This window comes from Gymnodraco acuticeps, unplaced genomic scaffold (assembly GCF_902827175.1).
Source record: "Gymnodraco acuticeps unplaced genomic scaffold, fGymAcu1.1, whole genome shotgun sequence".
NCBI classification, from domain to species: Eukaryota; Metazoa; Chordata; class Actinopteri; order Perciformes; family Bathydraconidae; genus Gymnodraco; species Gymnodraco acuticeps.
The window spans coordinates 131,352-152,844 of NW_022992094.1; the positions used below are offsets into that span (position 1 = coordinate 131,352).

Consider the following 21,493-nt stretch of genomic DNA (forward strand, 5'->3'; position numbering starts at 1 on the left):
TCATTTATATAGCAGCAACACTGAATAATATATTAGCTGCCATCTAATTTCACTAAATCTAACTATTCAATTCACAAACAATGAGTAATTATTGAAATTGAATTATGCAAGACATGGTATGAATAAGTTTGATTGTCTTTGTTAGAGAGCTTCAGTCACATTTTCTTTCTTCTAGTGCTCTGACGTGGTCAACAGGCGGTTACGTTCTACAACTCCAGGTCCTTCTGCTCCGCCCTTGCAGAATGAAGGTGAGTATTATAACGTTTCTCGCACTTTAAGGGGTAAGTCGGAGGGGATGAAAGGTAATCTCCTGCTGCACAACAAGAGCTTTGAGGAGTCCATGGTGTTCTGTGAAAGTCTCTGTGAATGTCCCTGTGAGAAAAGAAAATCACAGTAAGCCACTCAAAGATACAACACATTCTGGCTTAATTGTTCACAATTTAACTCTTCTTCAGCCTCAATTTCTGCAACCATGTCAAAGTGACCAGAAATAATAATAATAATTATTATTTTGTTGGCAAGCCAGGGGCCCTTGCTTATTATTATTTATGTCAAGTGCATTGCAACCGCTCTGGCAAGGGGGGAATAAATGTCCCTAATACCTTCCTGTGTGAAACAGGTCAATTTGACCTGGAAGATAATAAGAAATTAGATAAACTGGCTCAAGTTAAACATGTCTGTTTTGTAAACTCTCCACAGGCTCTACATTACTCACCCCTTCATCATCCTCATTACTTATCATTAGCTTCCCTTGTTTGGTACTGCTCTTATTCTCATGTAAAATGACCTTCCCACCTCCATCAGAAAGATAGAGACCAGAGTATCCTGACAGCTCATATCTTAGGAAGCACTTCTGTGACCAATGACCTTCCCCCATGACATCTGCCCTCCCATCATCCCCCTCTTGACTCTTCTCCCAATTTATTTCTTCACTAGGATGATGTAGAAATTAGGAGAGGAAACAAATTCAGCCATGACGAAGCCTTAGGACTCAAGACGATGACTTGCATTATTACCTGAGCATGATGACCCGATTAGCTGCTCTTAATGCTGCCAATTACGATGAAATTAGCTTAAAATTAATTTACAAGTCCCTTTTTATGTCATCTGGGTTAATGTAAAAAATGCAACAAGACAAATGTTGCCTGAGCACCACAGCATGTGCGCATTTCAATCTAAAAATATAGGTCAGCTAGGACAAAATGACGTGTTATTCAAGTATGAGTTGACATGCTGTATGTAAGACTCAGTGTGTAAAAGTTATATACTGTGAATTATAGTCACTAAAGTAAATTCCAATCACAGTAGGAACTAGAATGGACAAAACACAGTTTCAAAAAGCAACAAATCAACACAGGCACCACAAATGATTTCATAAATATTCACATTGGGTGGCGAAGTACAAGTAGATAACCCCTCTGAAGAGGTGGAGAGATTACATTTAATTTCATTTGAAGTGTATTTACTCAAATATGGAACTGAAGCACAAGTTTAAGGTTTCTTTAGCTGAGTACTTTATGCTTCATCTCCACTACATTTCAATGACAAACGTTGCATTTTGAATCCAATAAATTGATCTGACAGCCATAGTTAGTGGTTATTAAAATGTTATACTCATGACACTACAACAAACTAAAAGGATAAACAGCTGCTTACCTATACTTACCTTACTTATTCCTCTGAAATAGTTAACGCAGAAATGTAACGTAATAAAATACGATAAAATAAGAATTTGAATTTGTTTTGCTTCACAGAGCCTGATCTTAATGGCACAAACCCGATTCCATGCTAGAGGCCACTGAGCATCATCTACAACATATGAATTAATTCCATCATTTTGCAGAGATTTTGAAAATTGAAATATGAGCAAATATTTAAACATATGAAACTTTTTTGATAAATTACTGGCATAAAAAAAAAGGGCAGCAAGAAAGCTTCTTTACCCGAAGAGAAAATAAAACGTACAAAATGACGGCTGACCCGAGTGCAGACACTGAACCCCCCCGCTGCAGCAGGTGAGCTCAAACAGCCCCCTGCCTCTAAACCAAAATAATTAAAAGTGACATATGGCATTTTGGTGCTCAGACAGACCTATCCTACAATATATATATGTTTAAGTCGTGTTCTTATATAGCTTGAGCACACTTAACACACTGTGTCATTTTAAGAAAACTACAAGTTCAGCATCTGACTGCTCAACACTGCCAATTAACCAATTCACAGAAAGGCTACAGTGTTTTGCTTTGTTTAGGTTTTTCATTTATCAATTGTTCTTTGAGAAATATCAGTGAAATGTATTACAGTTAGAGTTAACAAAAGCACAAAAAAGCTATGTAATTCACCAAAAATATACAGACTGATATGTGACTATGATACATTTGAAATGGTTTTAATGAACTATAATATTAACAACAATGTGAACATTTAACTGTTAACATATTCTGTAGCCATAATCATCTTTTAAATCCCACAGTAAGGTTGCATCATGGGCTTGTTTACATTTGTTTAATCTGGGGAGGAGAGATTGAGAGTGTGTGGGTGTGCTGTGGACTGTGGAGGTGATAATAGAATGTGTAGGAGGGAGGGCAAACAAGCATTATTTGCTGGGCTGTGCTGTCATACATTTGACTGGTTTCCCACCCAAACCAAAGATCTATCCATTGCATCCAAAGCAGAGAGTCTAACATAATTTTGAATTAGTGTTTTTTTCTCTAACTCTATCTTTCTTAACCTTTTAAATAGGAAACTTAGCCGAGAATTGGTACACTGGGCCAAAACTGAAAGATGTATGGAATATGTAGAAAAGGCATATCACTGCAACCTTATAGTACGATTTTAAGTACATTTCAAAACTTGACAATATACTTATGTTTTACAGTCGAGGTGAAGGGTTAAGTGACAGGAGAGTCAAGAAAATAAAATAGTTAGTCATTAACCATAGTCATCATGTCACCCTAATTCTATTTGGGTCTTGCTAATGATGTCTTTACAAGAATAATTTCATATAATTCGGATCATTATTCAATTATTTATACTCAAAACAGAGAGAAGGCTTTTAGATGTTCTTGTCCTCAGACAGCCCCTCAGCACTATTCACTCCATGGCTGTGTCACTGGGTGAGGAATAACGCCTCCTCTTCGTCGGGTGTCAAACAATACACTTTGTGATCAGAACACATCTCCCCCACTGAGTGGTGATGTCCTTCAGTCTTCCATTATACTATTTGTGTTCTAGTTCGATGGAAGAAAAGATACATCTCATTTCAAAACAATCCCACTGTGACAATGGACCTCTTTTAAAGCTAGCCGTTATGGAATAAACTCTACATGCAAAATCATTTCATATAAATGTGTTTTAATACTAATCCACTGCAGTGCACATAGCAACCAAGAAAATACAAACACACAACACGATAAATAAGCTTCCAAAAATTGTAAAGTTTAATTTATAAATGAAAAAAATATATAATACCAACTAACATATAAACAAATCAGTTATAAGACCAAACCCAATTCTTCTCATACGTTTTTTTTTTTTTTTAAACGAAAGAGAGATTTGTGCACGTGTTTTGCATTATAAGTGAAAGGTCAGCATGGCCAGCATGAGTATTACAACTAAAAATGGCATTCTTTAGGTTTTATTCAATGTTACGAGAAAACATTCTGTATCAAATATTTCTATCATTAACGGCACACGTGACATGCAACCTCCGTTATCACACACGTGTTTACATGTGACTGAAAAGCTACATCAGACTTAAATCGGCACAATTTTGTGAAGCATCTCTTTGACATATTGTATAAAAGCATTATTACTTTGGTGTTTATTTGTGGCATTAGTTAGTTATGTGACAGAATGTTGTATATAGATAAAAAATTACAAGTGTACATGCTGAGGAAAATACAAAACTGATCGCTCACTGACTGCTCAGGATGACTAAAGTATGACGACCAGAAAAGCTCAAGACAATGCTGCCATCTAGAGGCAGAACAGAGGAGTTTCCTCAACACAGAAAGTGTGTACACAATCATGACCTCATCACAACACTGTCCCGAGGTTTTTAAGAGCAAAAAGTCCCTTTATGACAGCATTTAGTATCATGAGTCCTCTTCATTGTAGAAAAACACAAAGTAGAAGAGAGCACTGATGACCAGCAGAGAGACTGACATCAGCATGTTCCTCCGATTCTCTCCTCTTAACGTCTGCAGCTCCTTGTCTGGAAATAAAAAAACTAATGTGAATCAACTAATGTGTGGCAGCCATACATTTTCACCAAAACTGAAACATCATGAAGCAGCAAACACTGCTTATTTATATGAATGCACCGTAATAACATTAAACACGGTTGCAATCATAACACAGATACAACTTTCATGTGCTTATTAACGAGTCAATCGGATCACAACAATGACTGTTTATCTCAGATGTTTGTGTTTTTATATATATTTAGGAATGACCAACTATGAAGCAACTGACCAAAAGAAGACTGGTTCACATAATCCAAAGCTGTGTTTTGTCCATAATCATTCATAGTTTGTTTGATTGTAATTGAGATATCTCTAAAAGTATTCAAATGTCAAGTCCACATAAAGTGAAGTTAGATATGTAAACACATTTGTGACACTGCTTATTACATTTCAATGGCACATTTTGTAGGAGTGTTTCCTTACCTAACTTTAGCACCCTCTCATTAATGATGGTCATTTCATCTTCCAGGTCCTGCCTATGGAGCAGTGAGGGTGAGAGAGAGAGAAACAGCACCATAAGGAGGGTTTTCACTTCATGGACAAGCCTTATAGGGAACAACTGTATCAATTCAAGTTAGGTTTCATCTCTGAAAGTACGTTGACCATCATCATCCTCACCTGTCCTTCTCAGAGAGCTTCTCCTTTCTGCTCCTGAACTCAACCCTGTCCAGGTTGTCTTTGCATCGCGTCCGCCGCTCCTCCAAACGGTCTATCTAGAATATTTACAGGTCAGAGATAATAGTGAGTTTAGTTAAGATTGGTTGGATTGAAAATACTTAACCATGAACAGAGGCCGGCGTAAGAAGTACTCTTGTACCCAGGGTTGTAAGCGTAGAAGAACCAGAGTGTAGTAATGCTCTGTTACAAGTAAAAGTCCTGCAATCAAAATGTTACTCAAGTAACAGTACAAAAGCATTAGCATCAAAAGATACTTAAAGTAACAAAAGTAAAAGGACTCATTCTGCAGATTGGTCCATTTCAAAATGATATACACTTGTTTTAAATATAATTAGTGATGTTATCACAGCTGGTAAAGGTGCAGTTTTTGTATACTGCAGGGTAGATTGTGAATGTTAATTCAGGTGTAACTCAAGTCCTATTTAAGTGTTGATTATATTTCACATTACTAATCCAAATCTACAAAGTAACTAAAGGTATTTAAATGGAGTGGAGTAAAAGTGCACAATTTACCTCAAAGTACCATATACTACTTGAGTAAATCTACTTAGCCTAGTTACTTTGCACCATTGACCAAATGCAGAGACTAAATTAATTAAATGTGTGCATATTAGAGATGTGAGGATGCAGAAGCAGACACGAGCTAAAATGCTAACCCCCTATCCAGCGAGCTGGAGGAGAAAAACGCGTCTTTCACCGTCTTACCTCAGTGGCGACACTGGTTTTCTCGCGTCTTTTGTCTTTAATTTTAGTCATTTTCTGGCTGAATCTAGCTACTTCAGAGAGCCTGGCTGTTAGACTGACTGTACGGAAGTGTTTCCTTCTTCTTCTTCTTCTTGACACATCCTCCTTGAAGGCGGTGCTGCCCCCTATCTGTGTAACACAGCCATAACGGTCAGGCTAATTCATGTCACCTGTGCCAGCGCCATATAGATAGAATCTTATCTATCTTATTCTATCTATATGGCGCTGACCTGTGCTAATAGTGACCTAAAGTTTAAACTATGCTATTTGACGCTATTCTGACAAAGTCCCTGGAGAACAAAACAATGGGGGGTTTCAGCAGCAGCATCCCCTTTGAATTAGTCAAACTAAAGTGATAGTTATTAACGTTATTTCGCTCTTATAAGACACAAAAATATCATATTATGACGTTATACATGAACAAATTAGATTTGATTCAACTTGATTGTCATTGCACTATGACAGCGATATGCAGTTAGCATTCTACCAAAAGTGCAAAACAAGTAGAAAGTGGAGTGTTATTCATGGTATATTAAATATATATACATGATCTGGCATACATTTAAGTATTTGAAGTACTAATGGCTATAGGAACAGCGACCGAAAACTGTCGTCTGTCTCCGCTACGAAGCAGAAAGGTGTGTGTGCTAGTTGAGAGAGTTGTTAATCGGATTAAAGGACCTGAGAGGACACGGTTTGATCAGCTGAGAGAGAAAAGGAACGACGCCATGCATTTTCTTCTCTACTAGCTCCGTTTCATTTAGGAAAAATGCCTCTCTTTATAAACCGGGACCAAATATTTGCACATCAGGTACACCTGCTGGAGCACAAACTGAGGGTAAATCACTGCTAGAGTGTCATGCCAAATGTGGGATTTATAATCAGAGATTGTTAATGGATTTGAGGTTTATGCATTGATTGTTTTCCATTTAGTACGCACAAAACCGAGTGTGTGTTATGTCTTTGTGTTTTTAGAGTAAAGAGGAACGAATACTGGAACTGGAGACAGAGAATGCTATTCTTCATTTAAGACTTGCCGAGGTAAGAAGATTCCTGCCATCATTACTTACAGGTTTACACCTTTTAGGCCTAAGGGAATCCCAGATCACTGTTACAGTATTTTCTTTAATAGCATGATTGAAATACATTATGTATTTTATCTTTTATCTCACTGCCATTGAATTCAGGTGTAACTTTGTATTGTACAGTATTTCTCTGTTATATAATGAGAATATCGATACCAAAAATAATCCCGGTAGACTGTCCCTTCACATGTTCAATTTGAACATTTAACTCAAACTAGTTGTAAACAGGCAACTAGTATTATCTAAAGTAGCCTAACATGTTTTATTTGGTTTTATAGACCTTACAAATAATTACATACTACTTAAAAATGTGCAATGTAATGAAAACTGTTTAAAATAAGCTCTCTGAGAAGAGTATCTTTTGTTTTCCAGCATTTAACATTTTCTCTTCCAATGCTGTTTATTTATTCATCTTTCACTGATAATTGAAACAGAATGCGATCATTTAGCACCAGAGCTTTTACTGTGGGTTTTGGGAAACACATAGTTCCCTAAACCTCAACATTTTGCCAATGTATGCCACTTTTACATCTATTAGGGTAAACGTGTTGCTTAATAAGTTATCAACAACAGTTGACCAACAAGTTTCTCGAAGACGTGTGTTGTATTAAAATGCTGTTAAATTCGAACAAGCATGATACAAGGGGGGTTATTTAATTTAGCTGTAACTGCCAGTTGAGCTGTTGCTTGGCATAAAGTGAGTATAAAATGGTACAGTGGTGCAGAAGAAGTATGTTGATGTCGTATCCTTTAGTGTCTGGGGAAGCTCCGTCGAGACCATGAAAAGGAGACCAAGGACCTGAAGCATCAACTGCAGCAGAGGAACGCTCAGAAGATCACCCGCTCAGCCCTCGCCAAACTCCTCTCTGAGGTCCAGGTACACATGCACCAGAATTCATGCCTTTGTGCACATGGTAGCTTGTTAATAGTTTTTTTTATCTGATCTTTTGAAATGTTTTACTAAATACCGTCCAAAGGCAAGAAAGGAAAGTCATTTAGGAACTTAGAAAGACACACAAACAAAAGACAAACAGCAGAAACACACACACACACACACACACACACACACACACACACACACACACACACACACACACACACACACACACACACACACACACACACACACACACACACACACACACACACACACACACACACACACAGGGACGCACACACACATCCGCACAGCCCTTCACACTTCATGTCTCCTCTCTGTGTTGGTTGCAGGCCGTGAAGCAGGACTTGAGTGAACTTTTCGCAGTGTATTTGAGTTTTTCCACTGAGCTGGAAGAGCAGAACAAGCAGCTGCTGGACAAAGTACAGCAGGCCAGCTGTTCTCTAAAGGGTGACCGTGGAGAGGAGGCTCAGGGTAAGTGTCTCAGTGTGTAGCATAACAATTGATCAGAAATGCAGCATCTTTTACCCCATTTTCCTTAGCAAATTGTTTTTTTATTGACTTCTAGGTCTACTGTTCGGCACCATTTTGGCCATTTTATTTTTAAAGTTATGGTGGAGCCTGGGTGCTGTGAGCTGGAGTGAGCATGCCGCTTTAAGAAGAGCAGCTTCTCAAGGCACTTTCACATTAACCTATGATATCAAATCAAATCAAGTTTTATTTATATAGCACATTTATAAACGATTTTTGGTCGAGCCAAAGTGCTGTACATATAATAAAAATAGCCTACAGTAGAGACACTTTACAGCAAATACAACAGCACAGATTGTTCAGAATATCAGTATGAGAATACGACACCCTCTATCCTTAGACCCTCACATCGTACAAGGAAAAACTTCAAGAGAAAAAACCCACAGTTTAAGGGGAAAACATGGGAGAAACCTCAGGGAGAGCAACAGAGGAGGGATCCCTCTCCCAGGACGGACAGACGTGCAATAGATGCCGTGTGTAAATCGAAGAGATAATACATTTTACAGCATATAGACCGAATGTTAGGAAATGCATGTGTCTGTAATAAGAAGATGAATCCACGAGGATGTCAGCTAAAATCCTGTGGAAGCCATCAGGGAAGCAGCATGGCGAGACCCAAGGCAGGACCGCAGAGACAGGTTCAGCCACGACCCGAAGTCCACGACTTAATCCAGAACTCAGGATAGAGGATCCAAGACACAGGACTACAGCAAGAGGATCAGCCTCGACTCCGGATCCCGGCGTACATATAGATACAAAACAAGAAAAAAGATTTGGCTGGGTTAATCGGAACAAGAGAATACACAGACACAGACAGAGAGGGAAAAGGTCATTGGATAAAAGTTATTCTTGATAACCCTCTAGAAAGATCTCATGAACTTCCCCACTCAATCTATCAAGACCCAAGCAGTTATATTAGATATAGGATAAGAAACAGAGATAGGGAGCACAACAACCTATCTCCTATCTATGATAGATTCAAATGTGTAAGGTCTGATAATAAATAAATATTGGCGACATTTTAAGTTCTGCTACTTGGTCAATACACACGTAATTGATAGGCATGAATTATATTTAAAAAAATAATAAAATAAATCAGGGCAAGAATACATCAGACATCAGGGCAAGAATACGTACATTTTGCAGCCACATGCTCTCCTCCTAGAAGAGTATAGTGTTGTAGCACGTATACCATGTTGGCATTTTCTTGTTTCTGCCATTTTGGATTTATACCAACAAGCTATTATAGCTGAGGGGACTGTGGGTAGAAGTCATAATGTAAATCACAGGGGAGGTTTCAAACCGTCAGAAGTTAATTTACCATTCGTTGAATATTTTATTAAGGAACATTTTTATGCCTTCCTTCGGGTCTGACACTTTCTACCTTTCACTTTTAATAACGCTTTTTGTTTTGCCAACTCATTCCTCCTCTCTGTGTTTCTCACTACTCTAAAGTGGTTTACAGGTTCTGTGCTGGCTGTTTCTTGATCAGGCTGTTTGCTGATAATCCTCTCACACTGCCCCTCCCCTCCTCTCTCACCCCACCCTGCGAGGTTATCCCGGGTTCACTTGCTTTAATTCAGTCCCACAAGTCAGCTACTCACCATGGCTCTGAAGATTTGTGAAAACTGATCTCCCTGAGAACATGCTGTGCAAAATGCTGCAAACTTCACCTGCACTAATTAAAGAGTACTCCAACTATTTGGAGATTTCTCTTACATTACATTTATTTTGCAATTTATTTGCTACTTTGCTAATCATTATTTTGTATATTGTAGGGCTGTAATTGTTCTTTGACTTCTAATTCAAGATTTATAAAGGGATCAATCTGAAATTAGACACAAATATGTATCATTCCAAAAACCTTGCAAATAAAATGTATTTATGTAATAACTATCTTATTAGTAAAAATGTACATGTTGTAGACTCATATGATTAGGAAACTATGAATTTGGATGCAGCAATAACACCAAGGCACTTCAAAATGCCAACAAATAAATCTATAAATAATCAAATTAGAGGTTTGCGAAAAAGATTCTGAAGGCCTTTAAGTACAGACATTTTCATTTAGAATAAAAGAAAAGCCCTTTTATTGCTGTTTTGGGGATAATTTATTTTGAATAATTTGCATTTGAAATCATCTTTAAAGAGAAAAAGGAACATTTTGTTGTTACAGGCTATCCCTGAAGGTCTCAACCCGTCCTGAGTGAATGGAGTTGTTTAGTGCCGGGTTAACAGCACTAACATGTGTGCTCCAGGATTACAGACCTGGCCTGAGTTCAAAGATTTAAACCAGACAACAGATGGTGTCTGCCTTTTCCTTATTTGTTTGTTGTATCAAAATTAACACAATAATAAGCTTGAACCTCTTTTCTCTAATTTATCTCTCTGCTCTCCATGACCAGACTTACAAGCTGTGGTCTCAGCTCTAGAGCGCTCTCTGGAGGAGGAGCGGGAGAGGTGCCGGGCGGAGAGGCAGAGGAGGAAAGAGCTCCATAACACGCTGGTGGTGAGGACAGATTATTGTCTGAAGATAATGGGTCATAGTCTGGGTTCATAGAAACCTACAGCATATCTGATGTGTTGCTTTGTTGTTATTCTTAAATGTGTATAGGAGCTGAGAGGCAACATCAGGGTTCACTGCAGGGTGCGACCAGTTTTACCGTTTGACCACGTCCCGTCTTCCACCCCTGGATCATGGTGGGGCATTACAGGATCCATCATGGCATCCTGACATACTTTATGATCATTAAGAGTTCTCATTCATAACACTCCGTTCGATGTCTCACTATGGGATGCGCCTCATCGCGGAGCAAACAGAAGCATCAATCTCATTACGCCAATCCTGATTGGCTGGAGATCTTGACGTCAGCGTCAGGGAAATCACCCCCTATAAGTAGCTTGCGCCACAACGCATGCGCCATTCAAACACCTCTTCTCGCTTCAGAGCACATCTCTATGGTAGCCGGACAAGCTTCACGGTCCACAGACTGAACCCAAATATCCATTTCGGTCGACGGGCGCTTGCCGGCTACTCCTTCTGCTTCGCAGGAAGACGGTAATTACTAACGCTAGTTATTGTTGAAATCGACCTCGCCGCTCTCTTTCCCCGGAAAGTAAGCTAGGTCTGACTTTTTCAAGCTAGTGTTAGCTTGCTCCCTCACTACCGACACCACGGTAGCGAGGAAGTCTTTTCTTTTCTCTTCCCCACGGAGGAGGAAATGATTAAAAGGAGCATACTGCCACACCAGTCAGTATTCTCCGGGAATAAAAGACCCACACCGTCCTTTTCTCCGGATTAAGGACAGGGTGGTTACCTCTTTTTCTCCCAACCTACCTGTTGAGAGCGGGTCCTCTCCACGCCACGAGGCGAACAAGATGGACGCCCCTCTCCCTCACACCAGAGGAGTCAGGGACTCGGTGGCTCGACTCTGCGGCTGCGGGTTGAAGATCTCGGGCACAGACACACACCAGGTCTGCTCGTCCTGCCTCGGGCTGGAACACGCCCGAGGCGCTATCGACAACCCCGGCTCGTGCGGACATTGTGTCCGCTTCACCGTAAAGAGCCTCCGCCGACGGCTAGCACGCCAAGCTAGCCTGTCGGAGCAGGAACCCCCCATGTCCTCTGACCTGCCGGCCGGCAGTCAAGACGCGGGGGCATCTGCCACAGAGAGTGAACCCCTCTCCATGTCGGTCTGGGGCTCAGTATCTGCGATGGCCGCAGAACCGGATTCCCGCGCCCTGGCAGGCCGGGACCCGGTGGCGGCAAGACACGCGGGAACGGGACCCCACGCTTTACCGAGCTGGGGCTCCCAGTTAGACCTCACCATGGTCTCACCCGCGGAGGATGTCCTCGAGCTGAATTACGACGAGGACGAAGAGGACGCCTCGGTGTTCCTCCTGTCCGAGTCGGATGAACATGAAGAGGACATCTTCATGTCATCGGCTCAGGCTGCAAAGCCTGGAGCGAGGGCTGCTCTCCCAGACGATAGCATACCAGCTTCGCCCTGTCTGAGTATGGACCTGCAGGCCGTGTGCAAAACGCGCTGCGGCCAGACTCGACATCCCGTGGCCTGAAATGGCCAAGGAGACCTCCAGGTCCCGCTACGAAGGGAAACATTTTCCCCAAGCAGCGCGGACAAAGAGGCAACTCCTTCCGGTCTTCCCGGAGATGTTGGATGAGGAGTCGGTCTCGTGGAGAGACCAGCCCTTCAGCAACAAGGTCCCAATCCAGGGTGCCTCCTCCCTAGACTGTGACGGAATGGAGAAGCTCGGCCTCCTCCGCATACCGCCCATGGAACCGCTAGTAGCAGCCCACCTCCTACCGAGGATGGGCCCGTCACCAAGCAGGAACCCCACGCTGCCGGCAAAGTCGGACCGATTTCAGTCGACAATGACTGAACGGTCCTACAAAGCCGTAGCGTTGTCCGCCAGGGCCCTGAATGTGGCCTCGCTGCTAACCGCTTACCAAGCGGAGCTCTGCGAGGACCTGTCGGGTAACCCGGGGGCAGCCACTCTGGACGAGATGGCGGCGGTCACAGACATCTGTCTCCGTGTCCAACGCTGCGCCGTCCAGGCCACAGGTAAGGCAATGGGGATCATGGTGGTGCAGGAAAGAGCGAGATGGCTCAACCTCACCAACCTCCCAGACCGGGAAAAGGAGGATGTGCTGGATATGCCCATCGTTCCCGAGGGAATTTTCGGCTCCGCTCTTGCTTCCATGCAAAGGAGGTGTGAGTCGAAAAAGAGGGAGGACGAGGCACTCCACCTCTGCCTCCCTCGAAGGGTCCAGCCGCTGCCTTCGCAGCAGCAGTCCTTCGCAGCAGCAGTCCTTCGCCCAAGCTGCCTTGAACCCTGCTCGGTTTAAAACACCGAAAACGCAGAGGTCGCAGCCCGCCCCGAGTCCCCAGCCCAGGCTTCAGGCCGAGGGCGCAGCTCAAAAAAATGATAAGAAAAACAATAAAACCAATAAACAGCCCGTCAACTGTTCCCCTTCTGAGAGCAGCTTCGGCATCTCTCAAAAGGCGCATTACAGGCGGGTCTGTGAAGGCACCACCGCCACGCGCATGCGCAGTGCCGGCTGGGGTTGTGAAGGCACCACCGTCATGCGCATGCGCAGTGTCGGTGGGGATTGTCGAAAGGGGGCACCACTGTGTTCAGACACTAGAGGGCCCCATAACACAACAAATAGAGACTCAGAGGGGAAGAGATGTGACATCTCCACTGGCTCTAAGGAGCATGCAGTGGAAGATGCTCACATCATCTGCTTGGGTTTTCAAGACAGTAACACGGGGCTACAGACTCCAATCCGCTGTCACCCCCCCTCGCTTCTCGGGCATTCTGCATTCGCAGGCCCGAGGAGAGTCAGCCCATATTCTGGAGAAAGAGATTCTCTCTCTCCTAGAAAAGAGGGCTATATCTATTGTACCCGCCGAGCAGAGTCAGGGCGGCTTCTATTCCAAGTACTTCCTCGTTCCCAAACGGGGAGGGAACGGAATTCGGCCAATACTTGATTTGAGGGCTCTGAACAAATATCTAAGAAGATATAAGTTCAGAATGCTCACTCACACATCTCTGCTGCGGCTCGTGCGACAAGACGACTGGTTCACATCAGTCGACCAGAAAGATGCGTATTTTCACATCCCAGTATATTACCCACACAGGAAATATCTGAGATTTGCATTTCAGGGGATCTGTTATGAATACAGAGTACTCCCCTTCGGTCTGTCTCTCAGTCCAAGGGTGTTTGTACGATGTACGGAAGCCGCGATAGCCCCGTTAAGACAACAGGGTATTCGCCTGGCGACCTACCTGGACGACTGGCTGCTTCTCGCACAGTCGGAGCAGGAGGCTGTTACGCAGACAAATGTCCTCGTAAAGCACCTGCTCAACCTGGGTTTCATAATAAACACAGAGAAGAGCATGTTGTGCCCCGCGCAGACTATACTCTTCCTGGGTTTACACCTGAACTCGGTGCCCTTTTCAGCTCGCTTGTCAGCGGATAGAGTGAAAGCTTTCAGAGCTTGTCTCGCTCTTTTCCAGCTGCGCAAACATGTTCTCTTCAGATCATGCCTGCGATTGCTGGGGCTCATGGCGTCAGCCATCCTGGTCGTACGACTGGGACGCTTACACATGAGGGAGTTTCAGCGCTGGGTGGCCGCCCTAAAACTAAGAGTGATGGTTACTGTGAAATGCGTAATGGCACTGCGCCACTGGCTGCACCCGACTTTTCTAGTACGAGGTGTGCCTATGGGTGCTGTCCTTTCACGGAAAGTGGTCACCACGGACGCATGTCTGACAGGTTGGGGAGGTATTTATGAAGGTCGCCCGGTGAGGGGTCTCTGGAGCAGAGACCTCCAGCGGGCACACATAAATTACCTGGAGCTTTTAGCGGTGTTTCTCACCCTAAAACGCTTTCTGCCTTTCCTCAGGGGACATCACGTCCTCGTGAGGACAGACAATACGACCACAATATCGTATATTAACCGCCAAGGGGGTTTGCGTTCTCTCCAGTTACACACACTGGAGCGCAAACTGATCCTATGGAGCGGTAGACGTCTCCTCTCTCTGAGAGCGACGCACGTACCGGGAGTGATGAACCTCGGGGCAGATCTACTGTCCAGAGGTATACCACTTTATGCAGACTGGACTATACATCCAAGGATTGTGAGCCAGCTGTGGGTGCGTTACGGCAGAGCCGCGGTGGATCTGTTCGCATCGAAAGACAACGTTCAGTGTCAGCTGTTCTTTTCGATGCGCGATCTAAATGCACCGTTAGGCGTGGATGCACTCGCGCACAATTGGCCCCCGGGCCTTCTGTACGCGTTCCCACCCCTGGCTCTGATACCCCCAACTCTGGCCAGAGTGAGAGAGCAACGCCACACACTTATCCTGATAGCTCCGCACTGGCCAGCTATGTACTGGCTAGCGGAGATATATCAGCTGCTGTGCGGGCAGCCATGGCAGCTCCCACTACGCAGGGACATACTGTCCCAAGCGGGGGGGGCGATCTTTCACCCACACCCAGAGCGCTTGGCTCTATGGGCCTGGCCCGTGAGTGGTACAATCTAAATACAGTGTGACATGACGCTGACCCTGGCAGCTGCCAAGCGAGCCAGTGGCACTCATGCACTATCTGTACAGTTTTCATGCACTCAGTTTGCCCCTGGGCAAACAGAGTGTGGTTGAAGCCTGACCCTGCCTTTATCTTAAGGCGGTTGGTTCAGGTACCACATTTGACATTAAGGCATCCTCCCCGCCACTGTATTCCTCCGGGGAACAGCGGCCGGATTTGCCGTGTCCAGCCCGTGCTTCACGCACGTACAGGGACAGATCAAGGGTGCTTTGTCATAATGACCAACCCCTTGTGTCCTGGGCTAACCCTTATAAGGGCAAGCCTGTTACTAAGCAACGGCTCTCCCACTGGTCTGTGGAAGCAATTGCTTTGGGGCTCATACGAGTCAGAGTTCGCAGGCACCCTCGGGTCCGCGAGCTCTTTCGACTCAGAGTCTGGCTGCATTCTGGACTCTGTCCAGGATGTCTCCCATCAAAGACATTGGTGCAGCGGCGAGCTGGTCCTCGCCGCTCACTTTTGTCTGCCTCCTAACAGGCTGGACGTTCTGCTCCCAGTGTGACTCAAGCAGTGCTGGGCACCTGGTTGAGTCAGAGCTCTACCTGTTAAGTTCTGGTTGGTTTGGTGATTTTCGAGATAAGCTCGTCTGACAATACAGGAGCTACAATTTCCCATAGTGAGACATCGAACGGAGTGTTATGAATGAGAACTATAGGTTACTTACGTAACCCCAGTTCTCAGAGTAACATGAAGTGAGATGTCTTACCAGACGGCCCTCCTTGCTATGGTGAAGCGAGAAGAGGTGCTTATTTTGAATGGCGCATGCGTTGTGGCGCAAGCTACTTATAGGGGGTGATTTCCCTGACGCTGACGTCAAGATCTCCAGCCAATCAGGATTGGCGTAATGAGATTGATGCTTCTGTTTGCTCCGCGATGAGGCGCATCCCATAGTGAGACATCTCACTTCATGTTACTCTGAGAACTGGGGTTACGTAAGTAACCTATAGTTTTTTTGCACTTGAAAAGCTAAAAATATCAAATATATGTGTTGTTTCTTTCTGTCAGGCCTGCATTATCAGAAGAAGTGGTGTCTACAGTCAGTGATGTGAGTTTTACATTTTCTTAACATTTATAATATTTAATTGCCGCTAGCAGCCTCACCCTATTTTTGTTTTGCCCCATTTGTTTTTTTTAGGACACAGTGATGGTGAATTGCATAAAACCTGGAATGCCAGTGCATAACAAGATGTATGAGTTTGAGAGGTAAAAACAAACACCGTCATGGCGCAATTATTCTAGTTGGTTTAAAAAGTATCAATGATTCCTCTGTGTTTCTTCCAGAGTGCATGGACCAGAGGAATCCCAGGATGCAGTGTTCGAGGAAGTCAAGCCGCTCCTCACATCTCTGTTGGACGGGTGAGTACGGAAGCATTAAAAAAAGGCTATATCAAATCACATGCCATTCAAATGTTCATTTAGCTATATTAATTGGAATACCACCCTGAAGAACAAACAATTAAAAATGTGACAAACGGCATAATGTGACTGCATGTCTTGAATGTCATCTCCTGCCCTGCAGCTACAATGTGTGTATCATGGCGTACGGGCAGACAGGAAGTGGGAAGACTCACACCATGATGGGCTCCCAGCTGCTGGAGGAGCACTCGGGGGGACAGCAGAGGGCGCAGCCGGGGGCGCAGCAGGGCATCATCCCCAAGGCGGCTGCTGAACTCTTTCGGTGAGGAAGAAAAGCATTTGTTTGTTTTTGGTGATATTTACTGTCTATAATGACTAAACTCTGCGAGATGTGTTTTTTTATGACATGCTGAATCCAAAGTAGATCTGTTCTGATTTACTGTGTAGAGATAAAGTTGATCCATTAGTGTGTCAAAATAGAATATATTTAGTTCGAACTTTGTCTTTTTGTTTTCATGTATGGGGTTTTGTTCCTATTCCTGTGTGTGTGTGCAGGATGATCTCTGAGAAGCCAGCAGACAGCCACACAGTGGAGGTGTCAGTGATGGAGGTGTACAACAACGAGGTGCTCGACCTTCTGGCCAAAGATGCGCAGGGCAACCCGGTGGAGCAGCGCTGCGACGTCATCACCACCTCCAATGGAACCAGCCAGGTCATCACCCTCAAATACCAGTGAGTCCAGCCGCAGCTGAGGAGGAGACAACCAGAATATAAGATTGTGTTTCTTCTATTTATTATTATTTTTATATCTCTATTGAACGGGTACCATGCATAAAAATACATTAATCTCAAACAGAGAAGAGATGCTATATGCCAGATTATAGCTAAAAGCACATTTCCATCTGCAGTCCTTGGACAGGTACACACCTATGGTACACACTTAACAGTCAACACACTAATTACAATAATTTCGTATTGCCTATAACCCTGACAAATAAAACAGCTCAAATACAGATGAATCAAATATAAATACTAGTACCTTTGTCAAATATAATTTATTAAAACCAACCAAATTAAATGTTTGCACTATGGGAAAAAGCCTGCCTTTGTTTTGTATTCCTATAATCAATGCTTTTTGACATGTAAAATGTATCAAATGATGTGTAATGGGAAAGGGCTGAAAATGACGCTATCAGGGTGTGGCGGGTGAACCAAACGGTAAGGTTGAATGCAGTAAAACTATAAGATAAAACCAATACAGGCTGCACTGGGTCGTAATTTGGTAAGTTATATTGTTCCCATAGTCACTTCATGTTCAATACTGATTTTAGCAGCTATCACTTCATGTCGGATGTGTTTCATATGTCCTCCAGGCCCGTGCGGGATGCCTCTGAGGTGATGCAGATCCTCAGCAGGGTTTTGAAGCTCAGGGCTCACTGTCCCACCCTCGTCCACCCCGACTCCTCTCGCTCTCACCTCATTGTCACCCTCACCATTTCCTCCAAAAGCCCCAACGCATTGGCCCTGGGTGAGACGCAATCACACACACTCACACACACACACGTTAGCATTGATGACACCTGTTGGCCACACACTCATACACTGTTTGTTTCCATTCAGCCCGCCGGCTCCAGAGTGCCAAGAAGGACATGCAGCTGGCCGCTCAGAAGGAATGGTGGAGCCCACGCTGTCGCCGTGCCAACCTCGTCGCGCGCAAATCATCTGAGGATCATCTCTTCGCGAGCACGGCCTCCTCTCCCAGCCGCTCCCCCTCACACTCCCCCTGTCCCTCCCCCAGGCCCAGCGTCTCCCAGGCTCTGTTCAAAATCAAGCTGCAGCTGGTGGACCTGGCAGGGAGCGAGAGTGTCGGTGAGAGGGGCTCAAGGATGTGAATTTAGTTAGTGTCGTGGGAAATTTGGTCTGTGATTGTTTGAAGATGCATCTGGCCACATTTAACCTGGAAAAAATACCTTTTTAATGTAAATAATTGAAAAACAGTCATTTGGCATGTCTAATTCAGATGCTGGGGATAAGCTGCTTTGTGCAGATTTCAACCTGCTCATATACAGCCTGTACAAACACAGCTGAGGATGCAGGTTTTGGTAATCAACCTGTATTTACACAGAAAAAAGGTCAGAATAAGAATCAGAATACCTTAATTCATCCCACAGAGGGGACATATGAATGTGTTACAGCAAGAAAAGAACCAAAGACAGCTTAATGATAACCAAGAAGCATGCACACAAAATATTAAAGATAAAAACAACAACACCATTTACAAAATACACATCCTGTAACAGTTCTGAGAGATATAGCAGCCTGGTATATTGCACAGCTATTAACGGCATATATTGCACATAATTGGTATTACACAACAAGGGGTGTTCTAGTATAGTCTTTGTTGTTATATGTGTATGGGTCACTGTCACTGAACCAAGTAGAACGGATGCTTGTTCATTATGCATATCAATCAGCTTCCGTGCAGACAGTTAAAAAGTGTGTGTGTGTGTGTGTCAGGTATGTCTGGAGTTTCGGGCGCCGCTCTGTGGGAGGTGTCCTGTATAAACCGCAGTCTCTCTGCTCTGTCCGATGTCCTGGGAGCTCTGGCTGAGCAGAGACCACACGTCCCCTACAGGAACAGCAAACTCACCCATCTGCTACAGGACGCCATAGGTGAGGCGCACACACACTTACACACTCTTTTTCTAACACCTGTGATTCATATCTTCTGGGTTTGCATTTCCTGGGAAAGAGTCACTGACACCAAAATGTCTTCACCGAGCTGAGAGATTCCACATACCAGTACTGTAACTCAGACAACACTGAATCATCCAAAACACTACGTCAAGATATGTCTGTATTTGTCCTTGCCCTAAAAAGGAAAAGAAAAGTATGACACATGTCATTAAATTGTATTTTGTCCTTTTTATTGTAATCTTTTGGTATATCTATATTTCCTGTGAATAATTGTCTTTATCTTAATGTCATACATTTACAGAGCTAAATCCCAGATCAAATGAACGCTAAAGGCTCTTTCAGCATGTTTTCTCTCAGTGATTGTTGTTAAATGTTTGTTGTTTGTTTTTCATGTATTGTGTCTTGATATTTATCTATGTTGATGTTACACATGGAGCTGCTGTGATGCAAGTCAAATTTCAGACCATTAAAGTATTATCGTATCGTATCGTCATAATAGTTTTTTTGAATCGTTTTTTATGATTGTTGTTATTTTTCTCAGTTTTTCTTACAATTTATCTTCTTCAGCTGTGTTTTATGTATGCAGCTTATACACTAAGGCAAAAATCCTCATATGTGTAAACCTACTTGTTTCTGAATTGAACTCTAATGTAATTTTTGGGTGGTGTCAGTGACATGTCAGTCTTGAACATCCCCTCTTGTCTCCATCCCAGGCGGAGATGCCAAGCTGCTGGTGATGCTGTGCGTCTCCCCCACGCAGCGCTACGTCACAGAGTCCCTGCAGTCCCTGGGCTTCGGGACCCGGGCCCGTCAGGTCCAGAAGGAGCTGCCGCGAAGGAAGGGGAACCCTCTCAAAGTTAAGTGACGAGACAGACAGAGAGATTTTCTCCTTTGCAATACGGCAGCAAAATAAGTCCTGAATCAGTCATGCCAACAGATACGTTGTGACGGTATAAGATCAATACCTGCAAATCTGTTATTTTAGTTTATAGTGTGTGTGAGCCCTTCTTTCTCTCAGTAGTACTTTAACTAAGAAATGTGTTGATTTTGCTAGAAATGTTTATATATTTTCCTTTTTTAGATATATTTTAATAGACTAAATGTCTTTTATAGGGATTTCTGAAGTACTTGTACTGTATAATGTGTTCATTGTTAACCCTGGCAAATAAAGGGTGCTTAGTAGTTATGGATGAAGATACTGAAAGTTGGGGTAATGATTCAATTTAGTATAACATTTTATTTATTCAATTTCTCATATCATTAGACTGTAGATCATGTTGATAGTCGTCAGTCCTGTATAAGAAAATGCTTCCTGACTGAAGTAGTCTTCCATGAATTCTGTTGTAAATACATTTCAGTGTTTCTGCTCATGCCTTCTCTTTTTTAGAGTTTTGGGTGCAGTTATGTTTCTACACGTTGATGTATTCTGTATCTGTATTCATCCCCCTTTTTTGAAGACTTGAACAATTCTTTGATAGATTAGTCTCAGTAGAAAGTAGTGCCTATATTACAAAACTAAATTAAACAGCTGATGTGCAGATATGTGTATTTTGTGTTTCAGTCTGTTCCCGAAGACACTGTACAGAGAAAGTAAAATAAGGGCATTAAACAGTTTGTGTAGTCCCTCAGAAAAATTATTCATATAAAGTTGCTCACAAAAGGCTTTCTATTCTACGCAAACTACTTCCACTGCGGGGGATTGTTCCAATAAACCGTCTGCTGCTGTGTAGATTACAGCGAAGAGGAACACATATAATCACTTTAGAGCAGGACGGTATTATTTTTAGCTTTTGTTTTACAGTCAATTACTGCAGGCAGGTGGAATATTCTGCATAAGCACAATTCTACTAAGGAGCTGAACAATTGATTGCCCAATGTGGGGGTGATAACAAAGTACACCAGCAGCTGATGATTCTTTTTACAAAAGCTATTTAACCCTCTGGAGTCTAAGGGTATTTTCTCGATTTTTAGATGTTTTCTTAAATCACCTTTTAAATGTATTTCTTCTAACATGGCACCCATGTGTTACATATCAAAATGTTCAGGACAATCTCTAGTATTGCTATATATGCAGATTACTCACCTTAGAGCACTGTTTGATGAGATAAGTAGCTCAAAAGCTTAA

The 21,493-nt window shown here is 43.2% G+C and overlaps 2 protein-coding genes across 2 annotated transcripts; one reads left to right on the top strand and one right to left on the bottom strand.

Annotated features, from left to right (window-relative positions):
- Window positions 1–86: 86 nt before the first annotated feature.
- On the top strand, window positions 87–20,906 carry kif25 (kinesin family member 25). Its single transcript, XM_034202738.1, has 15 exons — window positions 87–248; window positions 6,645–6,710; window positions 7,509–7,631; window positions 7,985–8,126; window positions 10,589–10,692; window positions 10,798–10,883; window positions 16,321–16,360; window positions 16,451–16,518; window positions 16,597–16,671; window positions 16,835–16,993; window positions 17,227–17,403; window positions 18,045–18,199; window positions 18,292–18,540; window positions 19,189–19,344; window positions 20,082–20,906. The coding sequence occupies exons 1-15, from the start codon at window positions 243–245 to the stop codon at window positions 20,231–20,233; spliced, it is 1,758 nt and encodes a 585-aa protein (XP_034058629.1). The 5' UTR covers window positions 87–242; the 3' UTR covers window positions 20,234–20,906.
- Window positions 3,418–5,758, bottom strand: ccdc167 (coiled-coil domain containing 167). The gene is made up of 4 exons (XM_034202737.1): window positions 5,631–5,758; window positions 4,866–4,960; window positions 4,671–4,723; window positions 3,418–4,216 (listed from the first exon to the last, which is right to left on the bottom strand). Exons 1-4 carry the CDS (start codon window positions 5,679–5,681, stop codon window positions 4,098–4,100), a joined length of 318 nt encoding a protein of 105 aa, XP_034058628.1. The 5' UTR covers window positions 5,682–5,758; the 3' UTR covers window positions 3,418–4,097.
- Window positions 20,907–21,493: the final 587 nt, after the last annotated feature.

What these genes read in the sequence shown, in the direction of transcription:
- kif25 (XM_034202738.1), top strand. An exon ending in GCGGCTGCTGAACTCTTTCG is followed by an intron (nt 16,994 to 17,226) that starts GTGAGGAAGAAA and finishes GTGTGTGTGCAG; the next exon opens with GATGATCTCTGAGAAGCCAG. An exon ending in GGCAGGGAGCGAGAGTGTCG is followed by an intron (nt 18,541 to 19,188) that starts GTGAGAGGGGCT and finishes TGTGTGTGTCAG; the next exon opens with GTATGTCTGGAGTTTCGGGC.
- ccdc167 (XM_034202737.1), bottom strand. Translation starts at nt 5,681, where the DNA reads ATGACTAAAATTAAAGACAAAAGACGCGAGAAAACCAGTGTCGCCACT. An exon ending in AAACCAGTGTCGCCACTGAG is followed by an intron (nt 4,961 to 5,630) that starts GTAAGACGGTGA and finishes TAAATATTCTAG; the next exon opens with ATAGACCGTTTGGAGGAGCG. An exon ending in AAGCTCTCTGAGAAGGACAG is followed by an intron (nt 4,724 to 4,865) that starts GTGAGGATGATG and finishes ACTGCTCCATAG; the next exon opens with GCAGGACCTGGAAGATGAAA.